The sequence below is a fragment of the Antechinus flavipes genome, chromosome 3 (genome assembly GCF_016432865.1).
Source record: "Antechinus flavipes isolate AdamAnt ecotype Samford, QLD, Australia chromosome 3, AdamAnt_v2, whole genome shotgun sequence".
In the NCBI taxonomy this organism is placed as follows: Eukaryota; Metazoa; Chordata; class Mammalia; order Dasyuromorphia; family Dasyuridae; genus Antechinus; species Antechinus flavipes.
The window spans coordinates 536,701,459-536,727,789 of NC_067400.1; the positions used below are offsets into that span (position 1 = coordinate 536,701,459).

General features: G+C 34.8%; 1 protein-coding gene across 1 annotated transcript in view; it reads right to left on the reverse strand.

Annotated features, from left to right (window-relative positions):
• CTSC (cathepsin C) overlaps window positions 1-7,354 on the reverse strand; it is a 52,175-nt gene extending 44,821 nt beyond the window's left edge. The window contains exons 1-2 of the mRNA XM_051987295.1: window positions 6,969-7,354; window positions 3,391-3,536 (exon numbers count right to left, since the gene is read on the reverse strand). Coding sequence (XP_051843255.1) covers window positions 3,391-3,536; window positions 6,969-7,146 — 324 coding nt within the window. The 5' untranslated portion in view covers window positions 7,147-7,354. The remainder of the gene's footprint in view (window positions 1-3,390; window positions 3,537-6,968) is intronic.
• Window positions 7,355-26,331: the final 18,977 nt, after the last annotated feature.

Below are 26,331 nucleotides of genomic sequence, written 5' to 3' on the forward strand. Positions count from 1 at the left end.
GAAGTGTTGCTCTGGGATATCCTTGATAATCACCTTGAGAAATCACCTGCTTAACTATTTTCAAGGATAGGTGTCGCCTTACTTCATTAGATAGTACTGTTTTGAATGGTTTTGAAATACTTATATTCAAAAAGTTCTTCATTATAATTGCTAAGAAATGATTTCTTCTATAGAACTGAAATCTGACTACCCATAATTTACACATACTTGTTCCAATTGTGCATCGAGTCCAAAGCAGATTATCTCTCCTCCACAAGAATGTTATCTAAATATTTTAAAATAATGACCATCTCTCTCTAGCCTTGTCTTCTCAAATAATTTCAACAGAATTTTCTATAAGATAGTTTCTATTATTTTTAGTCTAGACACATAGTTTCATCGATAAAGGTAACATAAAGGGCTGCTTTGTAACTTAAAGACTTATTGAGAAACTAGAGGTAGTATCTCAATCAATCAACAAGCATCTATTGTGTAGCAGATTCTGTGCTAACAGATGGAGGATAAAAAGGTCAAAGTGAAATAATCCCTGCCCTCCTGAAGAATACATGGACATACACTATATAAGTATAAAGGAAATTCACATATACATATATGAATGCATACATACCATATATGCATATATTCTATATAGTATGCATACAGACATGAATATGCATGCGTGTGTACATACCTGTGTATACGCACATGTATATGCATACATATATAAACACATGTACATATGTAAATTTGGGGAAAGGGATTAGTAACAGGATGAGTTGGGAAAAACCTTAGGCTGAAGATGATGCTTTAATTGAGTTTGAAGAAAGCTAAGGATTTTTAAAAGCAGAAATGAGAAGGGAGGCATTCTAGGCATAGTGACCAGGAATGTGTCAAGGGAGAGGGGTGCTACCTTCATCTTCTTGATTAAGTATTATCTTTGCTAAACTACTTCCTTTTTCTTAATAATTATATTTGATAGAAGATTTAACTAGCATGTTAAAATTTGAAAAGAGCTTCACACATATTAACTCATTTGATCCTCACCATAACCCTGAAAGTGGTTTGACTATTTCCATTTTACATATAAATAAACTGAAAAGTTATATGACTTGCCCAATGACATGATTATTAAGTCCCTTACTTGTATTGGTTGCCTTTCCCTTTGATGAAAATCTAGTGTCTCTCCTGAAATGTGGCTTATGTGTACAGTTATCTTTTTCCACATATATCTGTGTATACATATTAACACATATATTTTATATTGTATGTGTAGAGATATAAATCTTCCTTTGTATCCCCAACAATGCCCAACACAATATCTTGCAGGTAAAAGGCACTCTATAAATGTCTGACTGTTTTTATTACCACTATAAATGAAAGCTTGAAAACAAAACTCAGTAAATAGAATTGTGATTGTCTTGTCTGTCTATTCCTTTCCTAATAAACTAATCTTCTGCTCATCTCTTTCTATTAAGAGGTAGACTGGGAGAAAAGTTCCTTTTTGGTTTCAAAATAATTTTTCCAATTTAGAATTATTTCAAAGGAAAAAAAATTTCTTCCTCCATAGAAAGTGTTATTTTCATCTTATTCTAGATACTTAAGTAAGTTGTTCTGATTCACTGATGTGGCTATTTAAAAAAAAAAAAACAACTAATAGCAAAAATCAAATAGAAATGTTTTATATATATATATATATATATATATATATATATACATATATACATAGAGAGAGAGAGAGAAAGAGAGAGAGAGGAGAGAGAGAGACATATAAATATATATATATAGAGAGAGAGAGAGAGAGAAATGGTTGTTAGATTCTTTTGCTTTATTACTGGCACAATACAATTAGAAACCATGAATCTTAATCTTAATTTCATGATTACTTAAAGTTTTGCCACATAAATTTAAATTATCTTAATTGTATTATTTATCTCAAAAAAATCTCATCCTTTTTGATATCTACAAATTTGGTCTAATTAGTAAAAATCAAGAATTTGCACACACCCTAAAGATCACAATACAATAGAAAGAATGTTGAACTTATGAATCTTGGAGTATGAAATAAGTCACTTCTTATTGATATGGCCCTGGACAAATTTAATCTATCTGGGCATTGGTATCCTTATCTATAAAATCAGGACATTGGTTTGGATGAGTTCCATAATCCCTTGATCATAAAATAGATACTGAATAAGTCTATTTCTAATATGTGAAGGTAGAATCAACATAAGTCATTGGAAAAACAAAGCTATTAGGCTCTTCAAGAATATATATATATAAAGTAAGTACTTAAATAATATTGAAGAAAAGTAAGATGAGGAGATAGAGACTGATTCTCTTTAACATGATAAAAACTCAAAGGAAAAAGGTTTACTTGTTGGATTCCTAAAGAAATTCAACTACCTGACTAGGGCAAATAACCTCCAAGGTCCCCTTGAATGCCAGAATTCTAGTTTCCTATTAGTCAACATTAGCACACAATGGGAACTCATATTCTGAAAATGAACCATATATATTCAACAGTGAAACTCTCCTGGATACAGTATCTTTCACTTTCTCATGCACTTTTTGATTCTTAAATTCCGTTTTACACAAGTAATTCCATGTGGAGGCTTTTATTTATTCTGCGTTATATGCTGCTAGGCTTGTGAATTTAATTTTCTTGGACCATTTAAAATTATATTTGTATAGGCAGCTGTTTCTGAGTTTAAAGAGAAATCTGGATCACAGACTTCATCTGGGTCATAGTCTTTAATCTTCCAGGAACTGTTTTTAGTTAAGACCTTCTATTGAGGGAAGTAATATGATCTGGTACACTATAAAATGTGAGCTCAATAGTTCAGGCTTGTATATGTAAGGAGAAATGGCTTAATTTCATCAAATTTTTGCCAATGCCTTAATTAATAACACTGTTGTAACCCTTGGGTTGACCATTTTCTGGAGTCATTTTTGGTCCTTTCCATCAAGTTAATTCTCATGATCCATTTTGTACTTAACTGTAAGAGGACAATCAATTCAGTAAGAGTCTTTCAGAGGCACAAAAAAAAGTCTGAGGGGGAAGCTATAAATCCAAAATAAACTGATTTTGTTTTAATCTATAATTTTGAGGGACCAGACCAAGCAAATAATTGCCATTACAATTAGAAATGAAGGGTGTAGCCACATTTATCAAACTGTGAAGACACATACAGTTAACTGTGCACAAATAAAAATAAATTGAGTTTAATTTGATTATATTTAACTATTTATGAATTCTAATTTTACATAAAGATAAGACTACTTTAACTACTCATGGGAGGAGTAGTGTCCAAAATTATGACTTTCTTTTCACTCTTTTTTGATGCTGACAAAGGGAACCGATATTAAACAGAGGATTCAATGAAAATGAGAAAAAGAATTAAGAAAACTGACCTTAAAAAAGGCAAACCATTTGTAATCATTTAGCACAACTTCAAAACCTTGATTGTAAATGATAGTGAAGAAGCCAGAATTGCCAAAGTCATCAGTTGCTGTATCTAACTTCTGCAGGTGTACTACTACTTTCTTTCTTGGTGGCCCTGAGGACAAGAAATGGCAAAGAAAAGAAAAGTTAGACATTTAAGAATCAGCAATGAATCCTTCTCATTCATTTTTTTTCTATCCTAATCAAGTTGCTTTTTTCTCATGCATCAGATTTGGGCTCTTTTTATCCTCTATTGGAAACAGATGATCCTCATTTTATTCAAGTGCTCTGAAACACAATCTTGCAACTGTACTGTTACTTGGTCCTGTGAAAAAGCCTATGTTCTTAAGCAAGAAGACTGTTGAGAATTTTCTTTAGTAGATCAAGAGACTTGTCTAAGGTCAAAAAAGTTAGAAAATATTTCAGTCAAAACTAGAAGCTTTAACTTCTGTCTCTTTCCACTATGCCAGCTCAAACATAAAGATGTGAGATAAAAGAAATATGAAGAGGGAAAGACAAAAAAGGAGACAACAATGAAGTTTAAAAAGTCAGGTCCTACAATTCCAATAGTCTTGTGATCCACCTCCAGAGAGAGGACTATGGGGATTGAATGTGGATCACAAGACAGTATTTTCACTTTTTTTTTATTCTGATTGTTTGCTTGCTTGTTTTTTTTCATTCTCATTGTTGCCCTTTTGATCTAGTTTTTTCTTGTGCAGCATGGTAAATGTGGAAATATATTTAAAAGAATTGCATATGTTTAACCTAGAGTTACTTGCTATCTAGGGGAAGAGAGAGGTGAGGAGGGAGAAAAATTTGGAACATAAGGGTTTTGAAAGTTTTGAAAACTATCTTTGCATGCATTTTGAAAAATAAAAAAGGTTTTATTATATATATATTTTTAAAATGGCCATCCCTAGAAAGATAGCAACACAAAAGGAAATAAGTAAAACTGGGGTTGGTATCAGGAAGCCCTGAGTTCAAATTTGGCCTAAAATATCTATCACTTCTGTGATATTGGACAAGTCACTTCAATGGTCACTGTTTCAGGTTCTTCAACTGTAAAATAGTGATAATTATATCAACTATCTCAACTGGTAAGAAAATAATAAAAATGATAAAAATTAGCTACTTTTAAAGTACTTAGCACAGTGCCTAGGCACACAGTATGTACTTAATAAATGTATTCCCTTTCCCCTTTCTTTATGCTCATCTAAATTCTTAATATGGATAATTTTGAAGCATACTGAGTGTTGCTCTTCTGCAGAATTTAACTGCACTGACTAACCAAAGTATAGCAAATATTTTCTTCTTTGGAAATATGATAACATATTCTTGGAGGTCTCTTTAGGTATTGAAGCCTAAAAGCATCACTATTTTTTTTTTTTTTGTTACTTTACTTCAAGAGTTCTCCATGAGGGTTCCCCACAGCCAATCTGCTAATCACAAATGCTCCACACACTGGTAGACATAGGATCATAGATCCAGAACTGGAAGAACATGTACAGGCCATGTCATCCAAACTCTCCATTTTGTAGATGACAAATTATACAGAGATAAGGCTCAAAGAGATTAAGTGATTTGCCTAGAGTCAAATAGCTAAGGCACACATGAGACAAATTGAGAACTCAAACTTTCCTGATTCCAATTTCAGGACTCTACTATCTCTTGCTAATTTTTATGAATTGCATTAGCGTGACAAATTCATCCTCTACGGATTAGTCTTTTAGTGATACACTTCATAATTTAAGTTGGTCCTCGGACAACTTATCATAAGGCTCCCCATCTCTCCAGTCTTACTTAACAGGATCTGTTAGACTTTAAGCTCCCAACATACATCTTTTGAGAATCAAAGACATGTCCCTGCCTTAAGGAAACATCAGAGGTTGACTTGAGGATCTCTAATATATTTTATGTTGCTTCCATAGAGTTTGGGTTGTATCCACATTATGGGACTTGAACTCTATTTTATGAGATATAGGGTAATTTTTTGCTCGTAGCCAAAGTTGAAAATCATTTTGGCCAGCTCGCTGCCAGGCTAAACTTGTCTCGGGATGCATAACTTCCATAAAGAAAAACAGACCAAAGCTTCTATAATGCTTCTACAATGTGGAATTGTACACTTAAGTGATTTTTTTTAGTACATAAAAAACTAGTATCTGCTTTCAAGGAACTCACAGTCTAATGCCAGGTCATGCCCAACAATTAATAAAAAAAGAAAAGAAAAAAAATTAGTCATACCCTGAAACTAGAGCAGTAGGCTTATGATATATTTAAATAAGTACCTTTTGGGGGGAAACTCCACAACTGCCAGCTTCCTCTTTTCACCTCTCTTCCAATATAATATGGAAGTTTCCTTTGCTGTATCCTAAATTATCTTCTAAATTCATTTCTTTCCCCAGGCAAACTCATAATTCCAAAGGGATCTAGCCACTAATCTTTGATTTCATGCAATTGATTAAACTAGTATCAAAAAAAAAAAAAAAACACATGTTCCAAATTTGGGTTCTGCCCAGAATCTTAGGTCTTAGGGGAAAATGGAAAATGGAGGAGAGAAATTGCTAGCTTTAGAAAGGACCTAGGATCAAGGTGACTGTAATCTGCCAGCCTAAAGAGTGAAATTAATAAAGAAATCCATTTAGATCAGAAGATGCCTTTAGACTAATGATGAGGTATATTATCTGTGCCCAGAGAAAGAACTGATACTGTTTGAATTCAGACTGATGCATATTTTTCACTTTTTTTCTTTTTCTTGAGTCTTCATGTACAAAATGACTAATATGGAAATTTTACACAATTACATATGTATAACCTATATCTGATTGTTTACTATCTCAGGGAGGGGGAAGGGGAAGAATATATATAGAGAGAGGGAGGAATAGAATTTGGAACTCAAAATTTTTTTATAATGTTAAAAAAATCATTTTAACATGTGACTGAGGGAAAATAAAATATATTCTTATAAAAGAAATTGTCTTTAGAATTAGATTTATAAGATGCTACAACAAATACCAAAGTACAGTGATTTCCTGGTTACACAGGAAACTCCTAAAGGGCAAAGATTTTGCTATTGTTTTGGGGCGTTTTTGTTTGTATTTTGCATTTCTTTGAATCTACAAAGCTCTGCACTCGACCAGACATATAATAATAGGCTCTTAATAAATGCATGTTGACTGATACGTAACCTATTCCATAGAGGATCTTTAAGAGTTTGAAGGGGTAGAGAAAAAAAAAAAATTAAAGTTCATAAGGACTCAACTTTCCTTACTTTGACCTGAGGTATGAGGGCTTCTGGTCCTCAAATCCAGGCAGTAATATCTCAATCTAGGGTTAAAGAGAAGAGAGGCCAAGAACAAGAGGGCCCCGGGGATGTCAGTGTAAACGCTTAATAAACTCACCTGAATTGAACTGAAAGGAAGAAAAATGAAAGAGGTAGTGGGGGAGGGGATAAAGGAAGGGAAAGGGCCTTACTACCTGTCAAGACCGGAGGAAGACATTCTCAAATAAAAGAAAAGGAAGAAGTGGGGTAGGGGTTCTAGGCACTTACCCAACACAGAGCAGTTGATGCTGTTGTCCGGAGACCCCAGTCCTTCGGACACCTGGAAAACCCAGGTACCCAGCAGATCAGGGTAAGTGCAATTGGCGGGAGTGTCTGAGAAGGCAAGGCGGACCTCAGAGAGGAGGAAGAAGAGGACAGGCAGCAACCAGCAGCCCCATAGTCTCATCCTACCAGTAGGCACGCGGCGCAGGGTCCTGGCTCCTGTGGAAGGTGCTCTGATGGGAGCGCAGCCCAGCTGCAATGAAGTCAGGAGCAAGGCCACCGCGGGTGTAAGGATTTTAAAGCTCAGCAGCTTTAGGGGGCCGGAAAAGAGGAGGCCCCAGAGGATCACGCGGTGGGGGCGAGATAGGGGAGGGGGGAAAAAGGGAACTGTCACACGTACTCCGCCTCCCCACCCACCCACCCCTGCCTGGCCTCTGGCCCGCCCCTTTCAAAGTTTGGGGAGTTGGGTAGACTCTGAGACGCGAAGGGACCGGGTCTGGTAGATGTGTTGCGCTAGCGCCCTTGCTCTGGGGCTGCCTCTGGAGAAGGGATGAAGGGGAACGGAACGGGACGCACTGGACTGGGCTCCCTGTATACTAAAAGAAGGAAGGGCTTACAAAAGATCCCCTGCTACAAGGTCCAGGAATTCTGAACACCCACAGACTCAAGTTTCTAATGCTCAATCACAAGAAAGCAGTTGGCCTGAATTACTGCTGGGTCAGAACCTCAGAATATTAATGACGTGTCCTGAGAGAGTTAGCTTCCCAGCTGCTTAGCTGGACAGAGGATCCGCTGGCCTCTGACTTCAGTAAGGGGCGGCGAGGGGGGGAGGGGAAAAAGGAGGGGAGGGTGGCGGAGAGAAGACTAATCTGTCCTTAACAATTTCTCTAATGAATACTACACTAGCCCAGCACTGAGGTGCTATTTCTCTTCCACACCCTTATCCCCGCCTCCGCCTTATTTTTTCCTTTCTCCAACTTTTGTGACCTTGCCTTCCTAGGGTCCTTTACTTCATTGTCCAGTTAATTTCTTTTGATTCCTAAATTAATTTACCCCCTCCGGGAAGTTCCCTTAAACTTTCGGCTCCCCACCCTTCCCCTCACCCCCACGCAGCACTTTGCACTTCTTTAAAGTACTTAATCTGGCAATGTTTTGCATTTTGGTCAATTGTAGTAAAATCTTATCTATCTACGGTATTCCCAGATCTACTTAGGCCAGAGGCAGAATTATTTGAACTTTGTGTTTTTCCCAGTACCTAGTACATTACTCTGCACAGAAAACTTAATAAATGTTTGTTAATATTTTCTCAAGGATTTCGTTCAGACCACTTACCTGTATGTAAAAGAGAAAATTTGTATTTCTGATTTCTACCAGGCTAGAATATATTTAAAACCTTGGATGCTTTGGAGGCTGAATAGGTGATATTGACCTAGGCTGAACGACTATTTTGGGGGTGTATTGTAGCAGGCTTTCTTATTTAGTTACAGTATGTGTTATAGATGGGGGCTGAGGTTCCTGGATAAACTTTTTTTTAAACTCTTCCCCCTCCAAAAAATTATATTCTGATTTATATTCCTGGGGTAAGCTTAACTTAAAAAAAAATCCCCCCCAAAGGTTTTTCTCTTTTCTTTCCTGTTTTTCTTTCCTCGTCTTCCTTTCCTAAATTTGGGGATAGATTTAATCTGATAAATAATGAGTAGCTACACTTACATTCTTGAATAAACAAGAGAGACAAGGGGGTAGCCAAGACATTTTTTCAGCTCTTATTACTTTGTTTAAAATTAGCCCGCTGGAAATTTGAGAGGTAGGTAAGATATTTTAAAATCCTGATAGTGTATACAAATAAAAACTTAAGATTGTAACAGTGTCACTAAGAATCAGTGGGAAAAGTACTTTGGTTATTTGATGAGCCTTTGACAGTTATGTTATATACCATTCTTTTTCAACAATTGAATCTCAGAGTTTCCTTACAAGTTCTTCAATCCAAGCAATTACACTAGTCACTTGTAGAAAACTCTGACCTTCAAAATGAGTACCATGATTTGGGCATAAAGGATGACACTATAAACAAATTAGGAGAACAAGGAATAATTTACTTATCAGATCTTTGGAGAAGGGAGGAATTTATGACCAAAGAATTAGAGAACATGAAAAGCAAAATGGACAACTTAGATTACATTAGTTACAAGTTTTTGCACAAACAAAATCAACAGAATCAAGATTAAATGAGAAGTACAAAAGTGGGGGGAAAATCTTTACAGCCAATATTTCTGTAAACTGCTAAAATTTTGCTAATTTTTAGCAAATTGCTGAAATATATAAAGAATTGTGTCAAATTTATAAGAATACAAGTCATTCTCCAAATGATAAATGTTCAAATGTTCAGATGATGAAATTAAAGCCATCTATAGTTATATGAAAAAAAAAGTTCTAAATCACTATTGATTAGAGAAATGCAAATTAAAGCAGTTCTGAGGTACCATCTCACACCTTTCAGATTGGCTAAGATGACAGGAAAAGATAATGATAAATGTTGGAGGGGATGTGGAAAAATTGGAACACTAATGCATTGTTGATGGAATAGTGGAATGATCCAACCATTCAGGAAAGCAATTTGGAATTATGCCCAAAGGGCTATCAAACTGTGCATGCCTTTTGACCCAGCAGTGTTATTACTGGATCTGTATCCTAAGAAAATCATAAAGGATGGAAAAGAATTTAGATATGTAAAAATATTTCTAGTAGGTCTTTTTGTGATAGAAAGAATTAGAAAATGAGTAGATACTTGTCAATTGAGGAATGGCAGAAGAAGTTGTACATGAAGATATATCTTCTATACCTTCTATAAAAAATGATGAACAAGCTGATTTTAGAAAGGCCTGGAAAGATTTACACGAATTGATGCTGAGTGAAAAAAACAGAACCAGGAATACATTGTACACAGAAAAAGCAAGAAAGAGTGATGATCAACTATGAAAGACTTGGTTTTTCTCAGTGGTTCAGTGATCCAAAGCAATCTCAATAGATTTTGGACAGAAGATGCCATCTGCATCCAGAAAAAAGAACTAAGGAGACAATGTATGTTTTGTTCATTTTTTTTTTCTGATTTTTTTTTTTAATCACTCCATGGTTTTCCTCTTTTGCTCTGATTTTTCTTTCCCAACATGATTCATAAGACATTGTGTATTAAAAGTAAATAAATTTACTAGGAAAAAAAAAAGAAAATTCTGATTTTCATTTTCTTCACTGGTAAAATAAAGGGTACAGTTGAAAAGGATCTGGGTTTAATTCTAGTTTCTGAGGCAACCATATTTACTCTGAGCAGGTTTGGGCTCTACTCCTGTGAATGTTAAGCAACCTTGTAGACTTTATGTTACAGTAACATAGTAGTAACAGGGTAGTAATCTGTTTAAGTAGAGGGAATTCCCCATAGAAGGCCTACAAAACTGATTCAGTCTTTTTTTTTTTTTTTTTTTTTTCCCCAATTGTGCCTAACTCTTAGTGATTTCATTTGGGGATTTCTTGTCAAAGATGCTAGAGTAGTTTTGCCATTTCCTTCTCCAGCTTATTGTTACAGATGAGGGACCAAAATATAAAGATTAGTAACTTGCCCAGATTCACACAGCTGGTAAGAGTCTGGGGCCATATTTGAACTCAGGAAGATGAGTCCTCCTGACTCCAGGCCTGATACTCTATCTACTGGGCCACCTTTCTTTCTTATAAGACCTATACTGAAACTAAATTAAATGAAAAAAACAAATAAACCACATTTGTGTGGTCTGACCTTTCTGGAGATAATTTAGGGTTTGTGAAAGATTATAAAAATAACTATAAATTTTTTTTTCCTCAAAAACCTTGTTAAGTAGGCAGTAAATATATCATTACAAACTCCATTTTACAGATGAGGAAACTAAATCTATTTAACTTTGATGAGCTCATACAGATGGAAAATGCTTTACCTAGAATTCACATTCAAGTTCCCAACTTCATGTTCACATATATGCCAGAATTTATTGTCTTCGAGGTCTTTTCCAGCTCTGAAGTTCTGCAATTCTGCTAATAATTCTGCCACCACACACCATAATATTTCTGCTATCAGCAACTTAATTCCTTTTACTGAAAGTTTTCAAATATATCAGGGTTTTCAGAGGAAAAAATAAGGAAGCTTTTTTTTTTTCAGTTTGCATCTTAAAAAAATAAACTGCAATATTCTCTTTCCCCTCAGTGAATTGCTCAAGACCTTAGTTCACATTTAGCATCAAGGATCTTACATGAGTGACCTTTGTGGAAGACAAGTAGCAGCCTTTATCAAGGAATCTAGGACTTCAATTTTTCCTGAAGTAAATAAAGCATGTCTTAACATATGTATATATGTATGTATGCATATGTATTTGTACACATGTATATTGTGTATATGTGTGTAGAAAGTTATCCCCAACCATCTGTACAAATTGCTGTGAAAACTAGGAAAAAACAGACTAACTTGATCTCCTCCCCAACACTCTTCATTGGGGATCTTGGAATTTAAGTGAGTATACTAAAGGTACTTTCCCAAGAATTATTTTTGACAGACGTTAAGGATTAAGTAAGAATGCTGTATATTTGGTAACTTGATCTGATGTATCATTAAGTGTTGAGCAATAGTAGGACCAACTCCCCTCTCATCATCTGTGTGACAGTGTCTTTTTTCTTCTTTATTTCTTTCATCTTATTTTACATTGTTTCTTTCATTTATTTATTCATTTTTTGCCAAAAAGTTAAAAAAAATTGTAATGGCTTGAGTTGATGCACTGAGGTCCCAAGCACGTGAGGCTAAATAGTAATTGGACCATACTCTATTAATATATATGCTTGGAGAAAGAATGGCTCTCGCCCACTCTTTGTGCAAGTCCTGATGTGTTGTATAGGAAATGACATTTTTGGTGGGTGGAGGCAAGGGAGTGGAAAGGGAAGCTGAAGGAGAGACTTCTGGCTGGTGTCTTGACATTGCTATTGCGATGGCCCTTCATCTCCAATACCCCTCTGCTAGCTGGCTTCCTGTCGCAGCTGTCCATATTGCTATCACAATCCTTCTTGCCCAGATTGCTATCACAATCCTTTTTCACCTCTTCACTTCAATAAAGATTGAAGATTTTCCCCTTAACCTGAATTCCTGACTCTGGCTGATTTTAAATACACGGTCATCACAAAAAATATGCAGACATATAAGGTGAATTCATATTCTCTCTTTTTTTAGGCTCCCACCTTGTTGACATCTTACTGGTTTTCCCCTCTAAAAGCATTCTCATTTCCCTGGATGAATTTATCACATCCTAGTTTCTATTCTTTATATATATATATATATATATATATATATATATATATATATATATATATATACTTTATTGCTCTGATTAGACTTTAAATTTCATGAAGATGGGAACCACATTTGAGCAACTGTATTTATGTTCAGGAAGATTAGCTTCCAATTTCACTTCTGCCAATTAACTAGCACTGAAATCTCAAGCAAGTCACTCAATCTTTATGGATTTTATTTTTTTCTAATTTAATCCAATTTAGTAAATATTTATTAAGTACCTACTATGTTGCAGGCAGTATGCTAAGTCTTCAGAATATAATTAACAAAAAAGGAATACAATATCTGATCTCAAGGAATTTATAATCTAATGGAGAAGACAAGATACAAAAGAAGGCATTATAAAAATGAAGGGGCTGAACTCATTAATATCCACAGATTTTTCCTACTTTATCTCTCCATGATTTGAAGTTATACTATCTCTTTGGGCTTCATCATTTTCATCTGTAAAATTGGAGTAATACTACTAGAAAATAGGAATTACAATGAAAAGCCATTGAGAATTTCCAAATTCTTCCAATAATCTAGGTTTGTAAACTTAGAATCAATTTGACCTTTCCTTGTCTGTAATCCTCCCACTACCATCTAATCATTTGCCAAGATTTGATGATTCTTTTAACCTTTAAAACGTATTCTAAAACTATCCTATGTTCATTCATGTGGCCACCACCCTAGTTCAGATCCTCTTCCCATGACTATTACAATAGCTTATTAGTTTATTTTTATGCTTCCATTTTCCTTCCTCTACAATACAGACAGCTGCCAAAATAATCTTTATAAAGCAAAAATATGACCTTGTCACTTTCCTGTTGAAGAATTATCAATTACTTCCTATTATCTGCAGGATAAAAGGCAGAGGGAGAGGATAGATCCTGTAGTGGTCTAAGGAGTCCTAAAGTATGAGACAAAATTGAATGACAACAACATGTTCTACTCCCAACCTATATTTTCAGATTTATTTCATGTTGTTTTTGTTCACAACACACCATGCTTTTAGCTACACTGACCTACTTGCTCACCCCTGAACTTGAGTTGCTATCCCCCTCCTACCTGCTCTGTGCCTTTGCATAACCTGAATTCCATATATGGAATCACCTCTGCTCTTTAGGATTCAATTTTAAGGTTCAACTCACCATTAAGTGAAATAATTCCTCATTTCACTAGACATTAGTGCTCTCTCCTCTTTTGAAATTGCCCTTTAATTATCTATCTGTAAACATATTATTTCTTTTTTCCAGTAGAATATAAATTTCTTATAAATTTTTTTTAAATTTTGTCTAAATTGTCTACAACGCTAATTCTTTGTTTAGTGCCTAAATCATAATAATTACTTGATAAATGTTTGCTGAATTTAATTGAATTTATTGAATGATAGATCAATGTTGAATAAATTATGAACAAAACAAAAATAAATGCAGGCCATATTATAAGGAAAGCAATCTTAGGCCCAAAGCAGGTTAGAGTATGAATAGTTGTAGGATAAGAACATTCATCTTTTTATTAGAGATGAGTATGTGACATGGGAACATTTAAAACAATTTCACATTCACCAGAAGTTCAAAAGTTCTATTCTCCAGGTGCAGTGAGTCATAAAGATCTTTTTGCAGTTAACTTATTAACTTATATAATCATAGAATCTAAGAATTGAAAGGGACCTCAGAGAGTACCTAGTTTGACTTTTATCTGAAAACTAATCCTTTTTTTTTGTAAGCATTTTTTAAAAAATTATAGCTTTTTATATACAAAACCTATGCATGGGTAATTTTTCAACATTGATCCTTGCAAAAACTTCTGTTTCAACTTTTCCCCTCTTTCCCTCCATCCCTTCCCCTAGGTGGCAGGTAGTCTCATACATATTAAATATCTTATCTATGTTAAATCCAATATATGTATACATATTTATACAGTTATCCTGTTTCACAAGAAAGATCAGATTTAGAAAGAAGGTAAAAATAACATGAGAAGAAAAAAAATGCAAGCAAACAATAACAGAAAGAGTGGAAATGTTATGTTGTGGTCCATACTCATTTCCCATAGTTCTCTCTCTGGGTGTAGCTGGTTCTATTCATTACAGATCAATTGGAACAGATTTAGATCCTCTCATTTTTGAAGAGGGCCACTTCCATTAGAATATATCCTCATATAGTATTGCTGTTGAAGTGTATGATTTCTTGGTTCTGCTCATTTCACTTAGCATCAGTTCATGTAAGTCTCTCCAGGCCTCTCTGTACTCATCCTGTTGGTCATTTCTTTCAGAACAATAAAATTTCATAACATTCATATACCACAATTTACCCAGCCATTCTCCAATTGATGGGAATCTATTCAGTTTCCAGTTTCTAGCCACTACGAAAAGGGCTGCCACAAACATTTTGGCACATACAGGTCTCTTTCCCTCTTTTAAAATCTCTTTGGGATATAAGCCCAGTAGTAACACTGCTGGATCAAAGGGCATGCACAGTTTGATAACTTTTGGGCATAATTCCAGATTGCTCTCCAGAATGGTTGGATATGTTCACAACTCCACCAACAATGAATCAGTGTCCCAGTTTCCTCACATCCCCTCCAAGATTCTTTTTCTGTCATCTTAGCCAATCTGACAGGTAGGTAATGGTATCTCAGAGTTGTCTTAATTTGCATTTCTCTGATCAATAATGATTTGGAGCACCTTTTCATATGACTAGAAATAATCAAATGGTCAAAAAGCATCCCTTTGAATTCCAATAGGAGATCCGGGCTTGTCCCAGCCGCCATTCTGACTTGCTTGGATTGCCCTGCCCCCACTGATTCTGATTTGCTTGAGCTTCCCAACCCCCACCAAAACACCCAATATAATAAGCTTCCATCAACTAAAGTCTTCAAAGATGGACCTTGGCAGCCCTCTACTGCCAAGATCTTCTGTCCACTGAGAACTGCATCCTGCATCCTCAGTGCAAAACTCCATTTTCTATAGATCTGCCACTATAGAAGTCAATCTCTGGGTAAAATGATTTCTATTTAACAATAAACTTTCATTTTGCAACTAATATTCGGGAATGAGTGAATTCTTTCACTACTAAAACCTGTGGCTGATTTAAATGGAATTCTTAATAACTTTCTTATAGCCACTAACCTCTAGACCACCAAGAATCTAGACCACTCAAATAGCATTAATACCATATAAGTTCAAATAAGTCACAGTAACTGCCACCAAATGATTACAATCTCATAAAAGAAATCAGATATTGTAATCATACCAGCTTCCTTTCCTGACCAGTCATTTCACAATAACTTTGTTAATACATTTTAATAAAAGATATTTCATGTGAAACATGGTTAATATATTAAACCCAAATCTTATCTTCAGATCACTCTGTTCTTATATTGGATGGCCAAACACTCATTTGTAATAAGAGTAAATAATTAGCACTACAGTTAGCATATGCATAGAAATATACACAAAATAGGAACAATGTGAGTGAGTACTGAGCATTTGTATAAATTGAGGCAAGTACCTTAATTAGGTGCTATAGTGAATAGAGTACTGGAATCAGGAAGATCTGAACTCAACATCTAGCTCAGATTTTAATTAGCTATGTGACTCAAAGCAAGTCACTTAACCTCTATCTTAGTTTCCTTAACTGTAAAATGGGAGTAATATTAGCACCTATATATCACAAGTTTATTGTGAGGCTTGAATGAGATAATATTTGAAAAGTACTTAGCAATGTCCCAAGCATATCATGGGAGCTTAATAAATCATCATTTTTTTCCTCTGGACCTTAATACATGTGCTAATCTCCTGTGTTAAGTTAAAGAGAGATTAGAGCAGATGATTTCTAGATCACTTCCAGGTCTAAATGTATGTGTCTATAATTTTATTATGATTTCACTCAAAAATGGGGGAAAAGGGAAGAGCATTCCTGGCTGGAGAATGGATAAAGGTAAAATTAAAGCTGGGCCTGAAATGATTAATAAAATTTCAATTAATATGTGATGAGGGTAATATAAGATATTTGGGCTTTATGAAATAAATGTAGAGGGCTGGAATTCTGAAAAGATGTACTTGAATCTAGGTCAGCAAGGTACTTATAGTTAAGCATATACTTAGTACTTAGTATGGTGATGTAATGGATTCTATGACTTGCTCAGTGTGCTGTAATCATATAATTGTACTGAAAAGCATGGAAAATTGGACAAAAACAGTGCTGATGAACTTAAGGGGTGTGGTGCTTCTCACTTTTACAATTTAGGGCATTCCCCATCTCCTGACCACTCTCCCTCAATTTCGCCTTCATGGGTGGAGGGAAGAGGGAGAAAAAGGAGTAGGAAGGTTAGGGACACCATGAGCACTACCCATGCAGCAGCTTTGCCCACCCCCAAGACAGATTGTACAGTCATTAGACATGACATTTGGCCCAACCACTGGCCAAAGATTAAGGCAAACATCTATTTGTCTGGCATAGGAGGATCAGTAGCAGCTGAAGTTAGTGCTTCCCCTTTGAGATGGATATTTAAAAGTGAAACAGGAATTTTTACTTCTTTTGTAGTTGAAAAAAATCCCCCATCAATCTATGGGGAAGAGAGCCTTACAACAATTAAGATTACAATTGAGTACTTGGCTTTTTAGGCAAGTATTGTGTTTGCTTTCCTTTTGGATATTTATAACTATAGCACCATTTAGTACTGCAAGTTTATGTTAAAACCTCAAACAGATAACAAAAATAGATTGTGTGTTAAATTCCACAAGGGAGGGAGGAGAGAATTGTAGGAAGATGGCAGAGTAGGTAAGAAAATACCAAGATCTCCAGATTTTCTCCAGAATAGGATACAATTTCACCTTAGGGCAAAAAGAAACCAGTGAAAGTCAAATAAGACTTGGAGCAGAACTGGGATCATCCTGGCACAACCAGGGAAGCCCAGAAGAAGGATCTCAAGGAAACAGGGAGCCCTGGGGCTAGCTGGGTTGGAAGGAAGCCCCCACCTTAACTACAGGAACTCCAGGACAATGTGGGAAGTCTGCTGCCCAAGTCTGAGAAGATTGAAGGAACTTCTGCTGACAAGGAATGCCAAGTCAAACTGTGCTGTTGAGATGTAGCCCTGGTGGAGTAGAAGTCTTCTCGCTGGATGAGTGCAGAAACAGTGGGATTGTGGAATTCACAGTTTATCCCCAATTCTGAGGGGACAATTGAAGGAAGACCTGAAACCAGAGGCATCATCCCTGACACCCCCTTCCCTATCCCACAGGCACATACACTTCATCCCAAGACTAGAGATGATTATACTATTAAGTTCTTATTTTTAAAAATGAGCAAGCAAAGGAGAAAGAACCCACCCATAGAAAATTACTATGGGAAAAGGGAAGAAATTCTGGGATTCATTTTCAGAAGATGATAGTGAAGTAAAAAAAAAAAAAGCCTCCCCTCCCCAAAGAGTAATGTTAAATGTCCCAAAAGAATTTCTAAAAGAACTCAAAAAAATACTTTAAAAATCAAATGAGAGAGAGTGAGAAAAAACTAAAAAAAAAAAAATTAGAATCATCCAAGAAAAAAAAAAGACTATGAAAGAAAGTCAACCAAATAGAAAAGGAGATCCAGAATCTTTTTTTTTTTTTTAATTAAAGCTTTTTATTTTCAAAACATATGCATGGATGATTTTCAACATTCACTCTTGCGAAACCTTATGTTCCAATTTTTTTTTCCTTCCTTCCCCCCACTCCCTCCCCTAAATGGCAAGTAATCCAATATATGTTAAACATAGGCAACTCTTTTATACATATTTCCCACAAATGAGATCCAGAGTCTTAAAGAAGAAAATGACTCTTTAAAAATTAGAATTGGACAAGAGGATGCCAATAAAATTATGAAAATAAGAAATAATGAAACAAAATATAAAAGATGAAAAAAAAAAGAGGATTTCAAACATCTTATAAGAAAAAACAACAGATCTGAAGAACAGATCAGAAAAGAAAACAAGAATGATTGGAGTAGAGCTAATTATGATGTGATTCTCAAAAATAAAAACTGTCTAGAAAAACCTAAAAAATAGTAATATACAATTGTGGTGTGATGGCAAGAACCAACACAGAGGCATTAGATGGGGGAGGAGGCCTGCTATTTCTGAAAACCTACTGAAATCTGGAATGGACTAAAGAGAGAAATCTCTATATCTATCTATCTGCCAAAAAGGATATAGTCAAAATCTATAAAGAAATAAAGGAGAAAGGAATAAGATAAGGTAGGGTTAGAGAAGGGTGTAGGATACAGTGTGCAGATTAATGGAAAGGGGATGCAAAAGGTGGAGAGAAAAGATAAAGGAGAGATCCCTGGGAAGGGGTCCAGGGATGGGGGGATATCTCTGAGGTTAAGTAATAGTAAGGCAAGTCAATAGGTAAAAGTAAAGTAGAAGTGTTAGCAGGGATAGGAAATAAGAGATCTACATAATCATAATAGCAATAATCAGAAGTAGAATTTATTAGATCTCATAGTAATCATTGATCACAGATAAAGTCAAACTTAAAAAAAGATTCAATCAAGAGAGTGAACTACATTATACAACAGCCACATTAATATTGTTTTAGATGTATGCCTATATATGGGTATATGTATATTTGAGTGGGTGTGTAAATATGTGTACATGTGTGTACAAATATATATATGTGTATACACACCCACACATCCACACACCTACCTATACACACACATACACACACACACATGTACAAGCTTAACTGCAGTCTACTTGGGAAAGGGGAGAAGGGGAGAAAAGGGGAAGAAAGACTAAAAGAAAAACTACACAGCAGAGAACAAAAGAAAACCTATAAGGAAACAAAGAAAAGATGGACAGTTCCATTATGAATATATCTTCTATTATTATATATGCTTTCTTGGAATGGAAAATTATTACCTATTTTGAATCCTCCCTATATTCTGCTGGGCACATGATAATGTTTTTTTGTTATTGTTGTTGCTTTTCTGTCTTTCTTTTTCTATTTTTTCTTATTTTGCATTTAAGTTTTAAATAAATAAATATATTAATAAATGAAATTGATGCTAAAAAGATTTATGTTCAAATTCTCTTTTAGGTATTTAATAACTGCATGACTTTAGGGAAGTCCTCACAGGACGTTGTTATGAAAATCAAATTATACACCATATATAAAGTACTTTGCAAGCTTCAAAATGCTACATAAATACTGGCAATAACAACAATTGTTATCATCACCATCTTCTTCTTCAAACAATAAAAAAAATTCAAAATTGAAAGCGCTCAGGGGCCGTATAGTCCAATCTATATCTGAATAAGAATCCCATCTGCTTTATATTTGATAGGCATTCAGCCTTGGCTTAAAGGAAACCTGCCACTCCAGCTATGCTGTGAACTTTACTACCACCTTCAGTTTACTTTCCCATTCTAGAATTTCCAACAGTATCTATGATCTTCTCACCAAGGATAATCCCACTCCCATGCCAATCCTGTTTACCACTGGTAATTTCTTTTAGGGTTTCCATATTGGGGACAAACCCAAATCATTCATGTTCCCTTTCCCCTGGCTAAAGGCTATGCTTTTACAAATGGTAGAAGCTTCTATCCAGTCAGGTTAGCTATTTTAATTTTAGGTAATTTTAATTGTTGGGGCAGTTGGATGGTACAATGGATAGAATGCTGGGCCTGGAGTCAACATTTTTTTCTCTGGGGTAACTTTTTTTTCAGTTGCTGAGGCAATTGGGATTAAGTGACTTGCCCAGGGTCACACAGCTAGGAAGTGTTAAGTGTCTGAGATCAGATTTGAACTCTGGTCCCCCTGACTTCAGGGGGCTCTATCCACTGTGCCACCTGCTGCCCCTGGGCAAAGTATTCTTTAAACCAGAAGTAGGCTGGAGTAAGCTCCTATTGGCCTTATTTAGTGTTTTTTTTTTTTTTTTCCTTCAGCATCAATTTCATTTATTAATATATTTATTTATTTAAAACTTAAATGCAATATATACATTTTTTTTTTTTGGCTGAAGCAATTGGGATTAAGTTACTTGCCCAAGGTCACACAGCTAGGAAGTGTTAAGTGTCTTAGGCCTGATTTGAACTCAGGTCCTCCTGACTTCAGGGCTGGTACTCAATCCACTGCACCACCTAGCTGCCCCCACATTTTTTTTTTTTTTAAGAAGAACATTGATAAAGTCAACAGTGTCCAGATAATACTTGTAACCAGTATGCTGAAGGGTCAGGAGATGATGTGATAGTAATATGCATTTACAGCAATGGTGTATTGGTGATGAATGGTAGGCTCTCTGAAAACACACACACACACACACACACACACACACACACACACTTTTAAGTTTAATCACATTATTAATATTTTCTTCATTTTAGGTCTAGATAATCAATAAACAATAAATCAAGCCCTGATTTATAGTGTTTGTTGATTTCTGAAGTGTATAAAAGAAAAATGCATAGCAGAGAACAAAAGAAAACTTACAAGGAAGCAAAGAAAAGATGGGCAGTTCAGTTATGAATATAATAACTTCTATTAGTATATTGCTTTTTTGAAATGGAAATTTATTGTTACTTATGTTGAATCCTCCCCATATTCTGCTGGGCACATGACAATGTGTTTTTATTTATTTATTTTTCCTGTCTTTATTTTACTACAGGAATCGTGAACAAAACAAATCTTATATTATAAGATAGCACAATTTTGCAATAACTTTTTACTTCATCTAATAAAATAGTAGTCACTCAGCCTTTCTAAAATTCCCCTGGAGATTTATCTCTCATTTACTGCTATCCTCAAGGTCTCTCCCAAGGTAATCACAGGGACTACTTTCCTCTTTTCACTACCCTAATCCCTTCATAACTCTAGTCCCCAAAAAGAGAAAAGGCAGTGGTGTTAACTAAATAAAAAAACATTTCTCATTATAAGTTTGGTTAGCATTTTTATTAAGCTTTCCAAGATCTTAATTTTCATTATTGATCATTTATACATTTCTTTGAAAAGAAAGGGGTTAGATCTAAAAGAAGGAATTTTAGTGGAGGACAAATTTTGATTAAGTATTGATATGCTTTTCTTCTTTCAAATAAATTTGAATGGAATTTTAGACCAGAAAAATGTTCATTTCTTAATATTTTCAGTTCTAGAAGTTTTTAATATGTTTCTACACCTAAAATGCAAGTAATAAATTTTTGCTGATGAATTTTTTTGAAATTAGGCATGGTAGGTTCTCACCTATAATTGCTATTTTACCTATTTATAGGAAATAATCTATATACATACAATATACAATATTTGCAGGCTACATATTCCAACCAAAAAGTAAGTCAAAATTTCATGTTCTGTTCAGAGTTCAGCCTAATATTACTCTTTAAAATAAGGATTCTTATTGTGTCACATTCAGTAAGGTGCAATCTATGATCCTTTTTCATACTGTTCTTAAATTCATAAAATAAAATACAAATCATTACAAAGCAAGGTAATTATGTCTAGGTACAATTGTATATGTATAGATGTGTATTATGTATGTGTGTGCATATATGTATATGTATATATATACATATACATATATGCACATACACATATCTTCTTCTGTGTCTCCCTCAATTTCTATTGCTATGTCTCTCTCTAACATTATTTCTGTCCACACCTGTATCTCTTTCTATATCGATATATCTCCTTAGCTAAATTTCACAAACCTGGATTAAGAACTTCTGCTCTGACAGAAAATAAATTGTTCTTTTTGTAGCCATGACTCCAATTTGGTTCTAGTTTGGTTAGGTGGGTAATTCATTCAAATGTATTTTGATACATCTTGAAAAGATGAGTAAACATAGATAATTAAGAAATCTAGTTGCAGAATATTAACAACATTTAGTTGAATGAGTAATATATTCTTAAATAGTTACTAAGGTATTATGTTATATTGGAAAGAATGATAGGCAGGAGACTGGGATTCAATTTAGTAATTGATTATAACATCGGGGAAATAACTTTATTAAATTTTTATAGATTATAGTGATGGTCCATTAAAGTTCTATAGCAATACCTTATTATAGCATAGAGATGATTTAGAATATGAAAAAAATACCAACAGATTGATTATTCTGTCAGATTCAATGAAAATCCAATGCACATTTGTCATATGAACTTGAACTTTGCTGAGTTTGGAAGAACTCAGAAATATTTTTCAGCCACAGAAAGTTAGGAAGTACTTTTTATTGAAGCAGAGAAAGTCTAAGATCTATGTTAATGGAGGAAATGTTCACACTGATGAAATCACCAGCCTTCTGAAAATGAAGTTGAAATTAATATAGCCCAAAGTGATATAGCACCTCAGGGACTAAAAAAAACAAACCAAAAAACTTACTTTCAATAAATAGCTTTGTGAAATACTTGGCCATTATTTATTAAAAAGAAATTATGAGAGGCAGCTACATGGCACAGTGGATAGAGCACCAGCCCTGAAGTCAGGAGGACATGAGTTCAAATGTGATTTCAGACATTTAACTTTCTTGCTGTGTGACCCTGGGTAAGTCACTTAACCCCAATTGCCTCAGGAAAAAAAGAAAGAAAGAAAGAAATCTTGACAACTCCCTTTTTAACTTCAAGGGGATGTTGTATGGATTTTCTATATATTATAGGTGGGAAGAGCAGCTCTCCTTGCCCAAAGCACATCTCATGGAGTGCCAAGTTTGCACCCTGGGAACTTCTGGGAATACCATGTATGAGATTCTGAAAGACTTGGTATTTTGAGAATGTGCAGGTGTAAATGGAGACTGGCCAATGAGTTCAATTATTATGAGCATGCGCAGAAATTCCATTTAGTTGCTGTTATCTGCTCATGAATTTTGAAATATGCATAGAAATTTGTCATTGGTTCTGGTCTGTGAACCACTATTTTAAAAGGAACCTCTTTGAGAAGCTGCCTAGCCAGAAACCAGTTTACCATCTAAAGGTACTAGTTGACTAGAGCCTGTTCCTTCTTTTTGATGTGATTTTCTCCTTCCTGGTGACATTCTGATAAAAGAACAGAGACAATACAACACTTAACATCAGTCTTTCCAAAATTTTCTGAAACCAGTCTGCTCATCATGTAGAATGATAATATTCCATTACATTCACATACATCCATAACTTATTCACCCATTCCCTACCTCATGGATGTCTACTCAAGGAAATATCCCTTTGTGAAAGCTAATAGATATTACTTGGTTAAATAGAACTAGAGTCATTGGTAACTACAGTGGAGGAAACATAGCAGAATGGAGAGTCATGCTGATAGAGTTAGACAAATAGCCTTGGGCCATACTTGATCTGGAAAGATTAGGGCAAAACCAAATTTGTAAAGCAAGCTCAGAGCAGTCATTTGGTTCTCACTTGAGCCCTTTCCCTGATAGCTTGAAAAGATGAGGACTGCAACAAAGCTGTATCAAAGATTGGCCACAGAATCAGGAAAAGTTGTCTATTCAACAATTTTTTTTTTAATTCCATTTTTAGGGCAGCTAGAATTTTAGGGCAGTGAATAGAAACCAGCCATGGAGTCAGGAGGACCTGAATTCAAATGTGACCTTGAACACTTGATACTTATTAGCTCTGTGATCCTGGGCAAGTCACTGAAATTCAACTGCCTTAAAAAACAAAGAAACAAACAAAAAAACCCTAAATTTCTTTTTAAGTTCTTGAATTTTCTCCCTGCTTTAAACCCTTCTCTGCATATTAAGAAGGAAAGAAATATAATAACCAGTATAAATATGAAGTTATATAAATCATGTTTCTACATTAGCCATGTTGTAGAAAAATAAACACCGCAACAATAAAATGGAAGAAAATATGTTTCCATCTGCACTTAGAGTCTACTAGTTCTCTCTCTGGAAAAGAATAACATTTTTTCATTATGAGTTCTTTGGAATTACCATAGATCATTTTATTGTCCAAAGTAACTAAGTCTTTTATAGTTATCATTGCAATATTGTTGTTACTATGTATAATATTCTCCTAGTTCTCTATTTACTTCACTTTGTATTAATTCATATAAACCTTCTCAGATTTTTCCAAAACCAATCCTTTCATTATTTCTTACAAAACAATAATGCTTTATCACAGTTCTATATAACAATTTTTTCATTCATTTCCCATTTAATGAACATACACTCAGTTTCTATTTTTGCTATCACAAAAAGAGCTTTTTGCACTATGGATCCCTTATCTTTCCTTTAATTTTTTTGCAGTACAAGCTTAATAATCATATTGCTAGGTTCAAAACTAACACTAATTTATAAATTGTTCTCCAGAATGGTTGGGCAAATTTACAGCTCCACCAATAGTGCTTTAGCACACCCCCTCATTTTTCTTTCCTGTCATCTTAGTTAATTTTTTGGGGTATAAGGTGGTAGCCCAGAGATGTTTTAATTTGCATTCTCTAATTATTAGTTATTTTGACCATTTTTCATATCATTACTGACAGCTTTGGTTTCTTCTTTGGAAAATTGCCTGTTCACATCTTTTGACCATTTATCATTTGGCTCTTTTTTATAAATTTGGTTCAGTTCTCTATATAATTGAGCAATGAGACTTTTATCAGAGAAACTGTTAAAAAATGTTTTCCCAGTCTCCTGTTGTCCTTCTGATTTTGACTGCATCACTTTTGTTCACTCAATGAACTTTAAAAGAAGTGACTCTGTCTTCTGTCTCTCCCTTTCTCTCATCACAAAATATGGAATCATGGAAACTATTGAGCATAAAGCAGCAGATGCATGCTTGGCCTTAGTATCTGAACCAAAGTTCAGTGTCTGCCATTATAGAGTGATGTGCCAACACTAGATGGTGATGAGTCTCTTAAAGTTTTGGTTGGTCCTAGACAAACACATACAAAATATTATGAATGTTTTCTTAGATTATTTTCAGTAAAATCTATTATTTTAAAAATGCTTTGCTCTCTTAATCATGTTGCATGGTAATAATTTTATTTTATTTTCTCCCATGAGAATATCTTAATGTTATTAGCTGAAGCTGTAGTACTGGGATTGTTGTTTTAATATTTGGACTCCTTAAGAAACATTCTAGGAAACTAAAAGCTTCTGCATACCAAATGTAACTTAGGAGAAAAGAAAACCTCTGGGAAAACATCAAGCACTATGAGCTGATACAAATTCATTACCTGTTTGGTCAACTAGTATGATTAATTGAACTGAGTTTTCTTTATTTTCTCTTGGTTCTCTGTGACTCACAGAGACTCTTAGTTAAATACAAGTGGATCCATGAAATATGAGACTGCTGTACATAGCTTCAGAAACCACTGCATAAAGAGATAACAACAAAGTTTATGTGAAATCTAAAGGGAAAAGTTTTTCACAGTGGATGTGAAGGGCTTCCTGGATGATGTGGGATCTGAGTTGGTGGGCTTTAAAGTACAAATACTCACTTCTCTCCCAACTCTGCTCCTAATTCTCTAGACTTCTCTATCTCTTTATAGATGCCTTCACTCTCCGGAAAATTCCTCCTCTTCCTTAGTCTCTTCCTCAAATTAGTGAATTTCTTCTCAGAACCTCCATTCATGAGAATGCCAATGTAACTATGCTCACTCTTGATCAATCTCTGTCTCTAACTCTCCAAATTTCATCTTTTTCCTTCTCTCTTCTCATTCCTCATTTTTCATCTTTCTTTTATGTATTGTTTTCCCCCATTAGAATTGTAGGCTTCTTACAGACAGAGACTCTTTTTGTTTGTATTTCTATTTCCAATGCTTAGCACAGTGCCTGTTACACAATAAGTGCTTTAAAATTCTTTTTCTGTCTAGCTACAATGCATGAATCATCTATCTATCTTTTTATTTGCCTGTTTGTCTATCTCTCTCTCCTAAAGATTCATCACAATAAGAAAGGGATTCTTGCTTCTCAGACTCTATACTACTGGAAGACCAATTATAGTCTTGTCAAGCTGGAAAGATTTTAATTATGCATCCAGTGATGTATGATGTGCCTTTATGCCTCTCATTTAAGGACAAGTTTTGCTAAGTTTGGAAAGGCTCATCAATAATTGGTCAA